This window comes from Lucilia sericata, unplaced genomic scaffold (genome assembly GCF_015586225.1).
Source record: "Lucilia sericata isolate MDLA Ls3-8-SP2 unplaced genomic scaffold, ASM1558622v1 Contig000626F_arrow, whole genome shotgun sequence".
NCBI lineage: Eukaryota > Metazoa > Arthropoda > Insecta > Diptera > Calliphoridae > Lucilia > Lucilia sericata.
In genome coordinates, this window is record NW_023994632.1 from 263,793 (window position 1) to 273,529 (window position 9,737).

General features: G+C 28.9%; 2 protein-coding genes across 2 annotated transcripts; one reads left to right on the forward strand and one right to left on the reverse strand.

Moving 5' to 3' along the window:
- Positions 1-7,626: 7,626 nt before the first annotated feature.
- LOC119606825 (probable dimethyladenosine transferase) lies at positions 7,627-9,030 on the forward strand. The gene is made up of 3 exons (XM_037960458.1): positions 7,627-7,845; positions 7,911-8,623; positions 8,693-9,030. Exons 1-3 carry the CDS (start codon positions 7,788-7,790, stop codon positions 8,849-8,851), a joined length of 930 nt encoding a protein of 309 aa, XP_037816386.1. The 5' UTR covers positions 7,627-7,787; the 3' UTR covers positions 8,852-9,030.
- Positions 9,031-9,111: 81 nt separating this feature from the next.
- On the reverse strand, positions 9,112-9,729 carry LOC119606826 (general transcription factor IIF subunit 1-like). The gene is made up of 2 exons (XM_037960459.1): positions 9,445-9,729; positions 9,112-9,389 (listed from the first exon to the last, which is right to left on the reverse strand). The coding sequence occupies exons 1-2, from the start codon at positions 9,675-9,677 to the stop codon at positions 9,125-9,127; spliced, it is 498 nt and encodes a 165-aa protein (XP_037816387.1). The 5' UTR covers positions 9,678-9,729; the 3' UTR covers positions 9,112-9,124.
- Positions 9,730-9,737: the final 8 nt, after the last annotated feature.

A 9,737-nucleotide genomic window follows, 5' to 3' on the forward strand; every position in this document is an offset into this window, starting at 1 on the left:
ACATATTTATTTAACTAAAAATGTTATTTCCACATAAATTGAGTAGCAATTATTTTATTATGCAAAAATCAAATTAGAACATATAAATTATATTTATATAAAAATTTATTTATTTATTTTTTTTTAGTTGAATCTCAACTTTGTTTTATTTTATTGTTAATTTTTTTCTTTTAAATTTTTCTTCAATAAATAAATTCATATAAAAACTATATTTAATGTTATACAATTCAATAAAAGAAAGAAGAATAAGAAATAAATTTCTTTATTTGTTAAATATTTTATTTAAATTATTAAACTCAAACCCACCAAAAGTAACAAAAAAACAAATGAAAAAAGAAAAATACTTAAATAAAAGTTTTTAACAAAAATATAATAAACAAACAACTATAGTTTAACAATAAAAATAAATTATGAAAAATTGCATTAAATACTAACAAGCAAAAATAACAACAACAACATAAACAAACTTCTGAACAAAGTATTAAAACAAAAAAAGATATTAAATATATTTAAAAAAAATAAAACAAAATTTGTATTTAAAAAAACAACAAAATAAAAGCATTTCATACAAAACAAAAGAAAAAATACAAAATATTTAAGTAATAAAAAGGCACAAAAAATCTAAATAAAAATGAAAACAAAATATGGAAAACTTGAAACAAAATTAACAAAATACCTAAGCGCAATAAATTATAAATTATATTAAAACAAGAAAAACAAAAAACTATATTCTAGAAACATGTGAAAAAATAATTAAAAACAAAATAAAAACGCAACAAGTAACAAAACAAAAATAAAAAAATATATAGATTTGATTGTACTTTATATAAAAAAAGCAAACAAACAAAAACATTACAAATATGTAACAAAAAAAAGTAAATAATTTAATATAAACTTAAGTGCATAAAAATATTATAATAAATAATAAAAAAATAATAATAATAGTGTGTAACATTTCGTTTATTCTGTTACAAAAATCGTAAAAAACAACAATTTAACACGTTTATAAAATAATGTTAGTAACAGTAATAAAAAAACAACAAACAAATAAATAAAACAAAAATAATTCAGCAAACCAAAACAAAAACAACTAACAAAGAAATGCATAAATTTAAGTATAAATACTAAACAAAAAAACAAAATAAATAATAATATTATATTATGATGATATAAATATATAATAAATAAATTTAAAAAAAAATCTAGTAAATATTCTATATTAAAAAAACAAAAACAGAAACAAAAAACCGTAGTATTTTAACTATCATTATAAGAATATTTGAAACAAAAAGAAAAACAAACAAGAAAACACAAGATATATTTTGCGTTTGTTAAACGTAAATTAACAACCATAAAGGGGAAATTATTAAAAAAAAATGAAAACCGTAGACACTCTTACACACACACACAAATAGAAAAAATTATGTTTATTCATCACTAACAACTGCATAATAATTTTCAAACGAAATTCTATTAAATATCACCTCTTTATAAATCGATTTTTATTATTACACTTGCTCAAGTAAGAAAATGTAATTCTTCAGTTTCAACATTCGAAAATATGCCATTGTAAAATTTTAGTTTTTTTTTTCAAGAATTAAGCAAATATGGACCTTGACCACATGTTTGGCATATATTATGGACCTAGGTGAACTGTAAGTACAAAATTCAAAATGGGAAAGAGGAAGTTGTGGATGATTAAGCTTTAAGATGAGAGGTTTAAGAAATTAGTAGTTAAGATTGAAACAGACAGAAAGAAGGTAATAAAATTAGAGGAGAGAGTCTTAGACTCGAAGAGCTATCAGTTTGTTACACCAAATCAACTGCAATGCCTGACAAAGGCATTAAGATTAACTAGTCAAATTTCATATAACTCTGAGGTTTCCTCCAGAAATGGGTACTTTTGGACACTTTGTGATACCTGTAAGTAGATTAAAAGAGAAAAATGGAAGTGGTGGTAAGATGCGATAGTAAAGAAGATTTAAGATGAGAGGTTTAAGAAATTAGTAGTTAAAGGATGAAGGCTAGAGATTGAGACAGCAAGAGAGAAAGGCGATTAAATTAGAGGATAGAGTCATACGACCTTATGCATAATAAAAAACTAACTGCTGGGTAACAAGCTGCTAACTTTCCGTTACGGGAATTTACACACAAAAAAGTTAGCAGCTCGTTTTTCATTATGCTTAAGGCCGTTAGACTCAAAGAGTCACTAATCAGTGCTGTTTGAGTTTGTTTCACCAAACCAACTGCAATGCCTGATAAAGGCGTTAAGGTCTAATTTCAGATAACTCTAAGGTGTAATTCGGATGTGCCATAAAGCAAGGCAGAGGCATAAAAGATGTTAAATTTATTTCTCTTCTTGACAGCTTCTGCAGTAGTCATAGTGAGATATTCTGAGTCTTATTGCGTGGTTACCAAATTTACAGTGCCCTGTGTTGGCAGCTATCATTTTGCTGAGTTGTGATCGGCTATGTTTCAGAAGATGGTCCGAGCGCTTCTTATCTATCTTTGACCATATCTTTCTCGTTTAAATCCACGTTGATTCATTCCTCCATCTTGCCTGGGAAAGTTCGTAAAACATATTATCTATAAGGCTTTTGCATACTCCTATTGGAGTGCCTCAGATGTGATCTATTTCCGAGCTCGTCAGCAATTCAGTGGTCTGTGGAGTCAACGTGTCCTCGTACCTATACGAGTACTATGTTTGAACGTATCGTCATCCTGTTTAAGGATGTCCAAAGTATACACCTGTCAGGGACTTGATTACAGCTTGACTGTCGGTAAAAATTATGATATCTCTGTTCGATACTCCATATTACCAGAGCCAGTTTGCCGTTCATTTTATGGCTGATATTTCCGGCATTCTGGACTAGTCGTGATGTAGAGTATACACCTGTCAGGGACTTGATTGCAGCTAAACTGTCGGTAAAGATTAGGATATCTCTGTTCAATATCCTATGATACCAAAGTTGACATACGACCATCCGTTTGTCGCATTCAATCTGAATGCCGTTATGAGTGCCATTTTTCTGATTTTGGCAACTGACAACTCAACTTAGGTGCGACCCAATAATATCGTTTGTTCTGCTTAGGCAAAGTTCCTGGAGGCTCTTCGTGAGTTCCCGGCATATTGGACTAAACAATACAGTGGTATTTTTCAATTACATTTAGAGAATTTCAAGAAGAGCTAGAGACGACCCACTTTCTCCTCCTTGTGACTTGCAAACTACCTGATTGACGCTGTTCCATGTAAAAGCAGTTTGCTCCTGGTCTCAAGCTTCATCTACAAATACACACGTAATGGCTATGATGCCTTCTGTTGATAAGGCAACATCACCTAGAGACGTAGACTGAAGTAAGATCCCCATTAATAAGTCGAGACTTCTTCCTCACACCGCATTAGGGCTGGTATAAAAATAGTAAACCCCTGAAAAATCGTTACAAAGAAAGGCACTTTTTCGATAACACAAGGACAAAACATTTTTTTCGACATATTCACAACCACCACGCCCGCTCCGCACACTATTGATTCATCCTGTATCAAGTTCTTGAGATATCAAGACCTTCCCAACATTTTGTACCCACGGTCACATCCCTGTGGGATACTGTTGGTGATATAATTTGGGCTTTTACTTTAGGTTCAAGTAGTATACCTAAACTTCTGCAACAACAGAGTATTGACTGGTAATATTTTCAGGTTATATTCAGTGAAAAACAGACAAAAAGTTTAAACTAGCCCGCATAGTCTATCAACCTTAAGACAAAGGCACATACTTACTCATAGTGAGCACACTGTGGAAAGCCTAATATGAACAGATTAAACCCCGAATATCCATACTCTCCACATAAAACCTAGAAGTTTGCCTAGCCATTTCTGTCTCAGAATCTGGACCCTGATAAAGTATGCTCTACTGTTTCTAGATCCTTATCGTCTCCACACTATGAAGGTTATTACTGCTACTAGATTCCTCATTCAGTTACGCAACGATCAAATAAAGGTAGAAAGAAGAAGCAATTTTACGATTGAAATGCAGAATGTTTACGATCGAAATGCAGAATATCGAAGTTGCCAAACGGAGAAATTTTCAAATTAAAATGCAGAATAGCGATAAATATTAGATCCAGAAAAAACCCTGTCTGATCGACCCTTCCAGCTCTCCTAGTATTAGAACGAAAATCCCATGAAAAAGGTTTTAAATTTGCAATTGTAATTTGTAATTGTACCATGTTGTTTTTTTTTTTCTCGAAAGTTTTCGAATAAGCAACTTTATCATGCCAATAATTATGTATTTAATTTCAATTTAATTTATTTATGAAAAGTTAACTTCTTTTTGCACTGCAATTAATTAAACTTTTGATCAAATGAAAAAATATATTTTTTAATGTATATATCCAGCAGAAGCGTGCTTTCGCTTTACAGATATGAAACGGAGAGAATTAAATTTCCTAAAATGGCATATTTACGGTACATTCAAACTATTATTTCAAAACTACACTTCAACCCAACATTATACATAAAAAATCCTTACAAAAAAGCAAACCAATTTATTTCAAAATAATATAGAAAACTTAACATCACTTCTTTTACATAATAAACATTTTGCAAGTTAATATTACAAAAAAAAAACAATTAATTGATCTAGATAAATATTGATAAAGTGTAAAAATAATTCGAAAATTTAAAATTACACACACATATACATACCTACACTCAGACACACACTCAAAAAGAACCGTTAGAAAAACATAAATGCTTGCAAAAAAAAAACTAAAAAAATAATGTAGTAAAAAAAGAATTATTAATAATAATTGGTTGTTAAAAATATATAAAAAAATTAATAATAATGACATTACAATTACATATACCAACATTAATACATAGAAACAATTTTCACACACATTTCAATAAAATTGTCATTACAAAAAATAAACTATGAAAATAAATAATAATGAAAAAAAAAAAGAAAAACGTTTAACAAACAACACTTAACAGATTTCTTGAAACTGGAACTTAAAAAAACAAATCTGAAACATTAATGATAATTTATGAAAAACAAGAACAAAATATTTACAAAATTATTTGGACAAAATGTTAAAAAAGTGGCATTATCCATTAAAAGACTTTCTTTATCAGACATTTTTAATAAATCCGAAACTTAAAATTTAGTTAAAAATTGGGACAGTCAGTTTTGAAACTTTTAAGATTTTTACTATTTTTATATGAAGATTTTTGAAGAGTGGCTTAACCAAGAATTTGATTTGGCATTTTTCACCATTTTTATTTTCCTGACCTATTTATGTATCAATAGAAAAGCTATAATTTTAAACAGAAAATCTTTCGAATAAAACGGATCTGGGAAAATCAAACGATAAAATTCCATTATTTCTTATTATTTTCTTTAAAAAACACAGCTCATAAGTTATATATTTAATTGAAGACAGCATCATTTTTGTCGTTTTCAAGTTGTTCCGAGTTTGAAATCGTTTAATAATAATGATACAGTTGTCCGGTAGTATGTAATGTGTACTGGGAGAGTGTAGTATTGCCAACTGTGTTGAAGGCTTTCCATAATATAGAGAATTGACTTCCTACCCCAAAATGAAAAACGTTAAAGATAGTAGTAATTACCCTAATAACATTTCCACTCCTCGGATACACAGAAAAACACTCATTTTTCGCCAAAAACAGTCATTTATAAACGGTCCCTATTCTGTAATTCGATTACGTTTCTGCATTCAATTACGCAAGAATCGAAAAAGGTATACATACCAACAAAAAGCGGAAAAGAAAGAAAAAGGGGCTCCCCATTTTCCATTTCGTTTCAATGTTTTGCGATTGTGTGTATTCTGCGATCGTTGTAGAAAATTTCGATTCTAATTTAAATGCAGATTGAAAACTGCCCCTTTATAGAGCATTTCATTTTCTAAGAATATAGAATTTACTGAAAAAAATCTTTTAAAAATTTATCAAAATTATTAATAGATAATTAACAAATTATAAAAAATTGTCTAAATAAATTTAGATCAAATTTTTTGATTACAAAACGTTACCTATAATGGTCTATTCCAAAAAATCATTAAAAATTTTGTCCAAAATTTTGTAAATATTTTTAAAAGAATTAAATAAACATATGTTTCAAAAACCCTTATATATTTTTTTTCTTTAAAAAACAATTATATAAGTTGAAAATAATATTAATTAAGGGTGTATATTTTGTTTTTATTTTAACAAATATATGTTAATTTTTTACGTTTAATTTTAACAACAAATCTGCAATTTACAAGAAACAGAATTTAACAAAAAAAATTGCTTATAATTTTTTAAGCAAAATATAAAAAAATCTATGAATTCAATTTATTTTTTATTTTAAATGTATTATTTAAACAAACATAATCCTTATTTGGAGTACCTTATTAAATAAAATAAAAGAAACAAAACAAAGAGAAAATAAATATATGTAATTATAAAAATTAATTATTAATAAACAAAAATTGACCTAAAAATAAACTAAATGATTTTATTAAACAATAACATGATGTTTAGGATGTTGTTTAAATTTATTTAATTGATAGAATGGTTTAAAACTAAACTTTTTTTAACGGAAATTTTTTCTCAAAAAACTTATAACTTATAATGACAAAAAATGTACAAACCTTTTTGCACAATACCCTGGTAATTACCCAATTTTGCCATTTTGAACAGTATTTATACTGTGGCCATTGTTTTAAAATTTATAACATTTTCAAAACATTTTAAAATTGTTTAAATTATTTAAAAAATAAACATTTTAAACACGTTCTTTTAATTCAAAAATAACGTAACAACTCGGAACAAAATATCTTTCTTGTAAGCAGTTCTTCTTAGGGCCAATCTTTAGGTGAAACATTAGCGATTAAATTAAAATTAATCCGCGAAAAATGTTTTTGAGTACTCAATTAGTTAATTTTGTTTGCTAGTTTAAGCGCTCAGTGGAGGTGGTTTAAACTTGAGCAAGAAATACAAAAGTGTAAACAGCTGATTGAAAAAATTAATACAATTATTATAAAAATAAACATTAAAATGTTTGATTTATTGATTAGTATAAATTATGGAAACTTCAAAATAAATTTTTTTGTTTGAAATTTAAGTTTTCATATTAAATTTACAATTGTTTTCTTCTTTTTTTTAAAACATGCATTGTTTTGATAACAAACAGTGACGTTTTCTGTTGTTTTGTATGGCAACACTGCGAAATTTAATCTTGTACTCAAAACATCAAAGGGGATTAACATCAGATTAAATTTATTTTTAGATTAGCTAATCTGATAATTAATTGGCATTTGATTACCAACTCAAAAACCCGCCCTTAGTGACGGTTCACACAGAATAACTTTTGTTGAGAAACTTTTTCTTAAAGTTGCCTTAATGTACACACAGAAAACCTTTTGTTTCATGGCAAAAACGTATTAATTGCATTGATTTGTTTTTGTACGAATGAGAAAAATAGCGAAACAAAACAAGTTTCCGAGTACAAGAAAATCCGTAACGCGAGAGAGATGGTTGATATTCTTAACTTTCACAAAAAAATGTTTGCTGTGTAAACGGGCACTTAACTTGTCAAACAGTTTTAAAGAGCACTGCTGAAACAGCTGTTCTATTATTGACATCGCTTTGCCAACCATTTTAATTAAAACGTAAATAAACCATTGAAAAAATATTGAAGCACATGTTGTTTAGAAATTCATTAAGTTTCAACATTTTATAAAATATAAGTTTTTCCTAATTAAAATAGAATTATCCTCTCAAAATGCCCAAAGAACGCACGGAAAAAAAGTCACGCATACACAATGAAGTACAAAAACAAGGTAATTTGTTTAGAAAAGCACAAAAAATAAAATTGTCTAAAAATTAATTGTCTGTCCGCTTGTAGGTATTGTTTTCAACAAGGATTTTGGTCAGCATATCTTGAAAAATCCATTGGTTATTACCAGCATGTTGGAAAAGGCTGCTTTGCGTCCCACGGATGTGGTATTGGAAATTGGTCCTGGTACCGGTAACATGACCGTACGCATGTTAGAAAAATGTAAAAAAGTGGTGGCTTGTGAAATTGATACACGCTTAGCGGCTGAATTACAAAAACGTGTACAAGGTACACCCTTACAACCTAAACTGCAAATGCTTATTGGTGACTTCCTTAAAGCAGAACTACCTTTCTTTGATTTATGTATTGCCAACGTGCCCTATCAAATAAGTTCGCCTTTGATTTTTAAGCTATTGCTGCACCGACCTCTCTTCCGTTGTGCCGTTCTTATGTTTCAGCGTGAATTTGCCCAACGTCTAGTGGCCAAGCCGGGCGATAAACTCTACTGTCGTTTGAGTATAAATACCCAACTTTTAGCTCGTGTTGACATGCTAATGAAAGTGGGTAAAAATAATTTCAAACCACCACCAAAGGTAGAGTCAAGTGTGGTACGTTTGGAGCCCAAAAATCCCCCACCACCTGTTAACTTTACCGAATGGGATGGTTTGACACGTATTGCCTTTTTGCGTAAAAATAAAACCCTAGCGGCTGCCTTCAAAACTAATTCAGTTATGGAAATGTTGGAAAAGAATTATAAATTACATTTATCTTTAAGGAATATGGTACGTTCACAGTTTTGTCTTATTAATCACAGTGTGAAATTAATTTTGTTTATTTTGTTTTCCACACAGCCTTTAGAGGAGAACTTTTCCATGCAGGATAAAGTTATAGGTATTTTAACCACTTTAAATATGGATAATTCTCGTGCGCGTTCTATGGATTTAGATGATTTTATGCGCCTTCTATTGGCCTTCAATTCAGAGGGTATACATTTAATTAAATGTTTGTAAATTACAAACTTTGTAAATATTTTTAAGTCTGAATTTAGTTAGAAGTTATTTGGAATAGAATGACTCGGAATTTACTTGTTTGCGTTTTAATATTTGTTCTAATATTTAAAAGTAGAAAGAAATTATGAATACATACATTGTAGCATATAGTGTATTTAATAAAATCTTTTATATAATAATATCTTTAAAACTTGTTTTAGTTACTTACTACATATTTTTATTTTTTTTACGAATTCTAATACAAAAAAACACAACTTTAATTAAAAACGTATGTTAGTAAATATATATTTGATTTGTTTCAATTGCCAATAAATATGTATATACAAAACTATTGTTAACCTTAATGCTTAGATACATTTTACCCTGAATGGTCTGTTTAACAGGATTGATTTTCTTTAATATTTGTGTCATGGTCTCGACCAAACGATCACTAGATACACCAGTTTTCTTATTTTTGAATTTGGTCAATAATTCAGTTGCCGTCATAGGTTTACGCATAAGATAGCGACGTACCGCCTCCTCAGTAATGCCATAATCACTTAAATGACAGAAATATTAGTACCATTCATAAACAAATAAAGAAAATCACTTACTCTTTGCTATTAGATGAAACAACACCTGCAAACGTTGATGGCAGTGATGGTGTAGACATTTCTGCTTTAGGCCTTTTAGCTGGTGTACTAACCGGACTATTACTATTTTCCGAAGCGGTAAGATCACTAGGCATGCTATTCATTTTACGTTTATTAGCATCATTGTTGAATGTGGGAGTGGCAGAACGAGAATTCTGATTGCTCATGGGTTTAGAATTGTCTTTCTTCTTCATTTTAGTATCGTCTTCGGAGTCACTGCTATCAGAACTAAAGTCACTAGAGGAATCTGTAAA

What these genes read in the sequence shown, in the direction of transcription:
- LOC119606826 (XM_037960459.1), bottom strand. Translation starts at nt 9,677, where the DNA reads ATGAAGAAGAAAGACAATTCTAAACCCATGAGCAATCAGAATTCTCGT. An exon ending in GTTTCATCTAATAGCAAAGA is followed by an intron (nt 9,390 to 9,444) that starts GTAAGTGATTTT and finishes CTGTCATTTAAG; the next exon opens with TGATTATGGCATTACTGAGG.
- LOC119606825 (XM_037960458.1), top strand. Translation starts at nt 7,788, where the DNA reads ATGCCCAAAGAACGCACGGAAAAAAAGTCACGCATACACAATGAAGTA. An exon ending in CAATGAAGTACAAAAACAAG is followed by an intron (nt 7,846 to 7,910) that starts GTAATTTGTTTA and finishes GTCCGCTTGTAG; the next exon opens with GTATTGTTTTCAACAAGGAT. An exon ending in ATTTATCTTTAAGGAATATG is followed by an intron (nt 8,624 to 8,692) that starts GTACGTTCACAG and finishes TTTTCCACACAG; the next exon opens with CCTTTAGAGGAGAACTTTTC.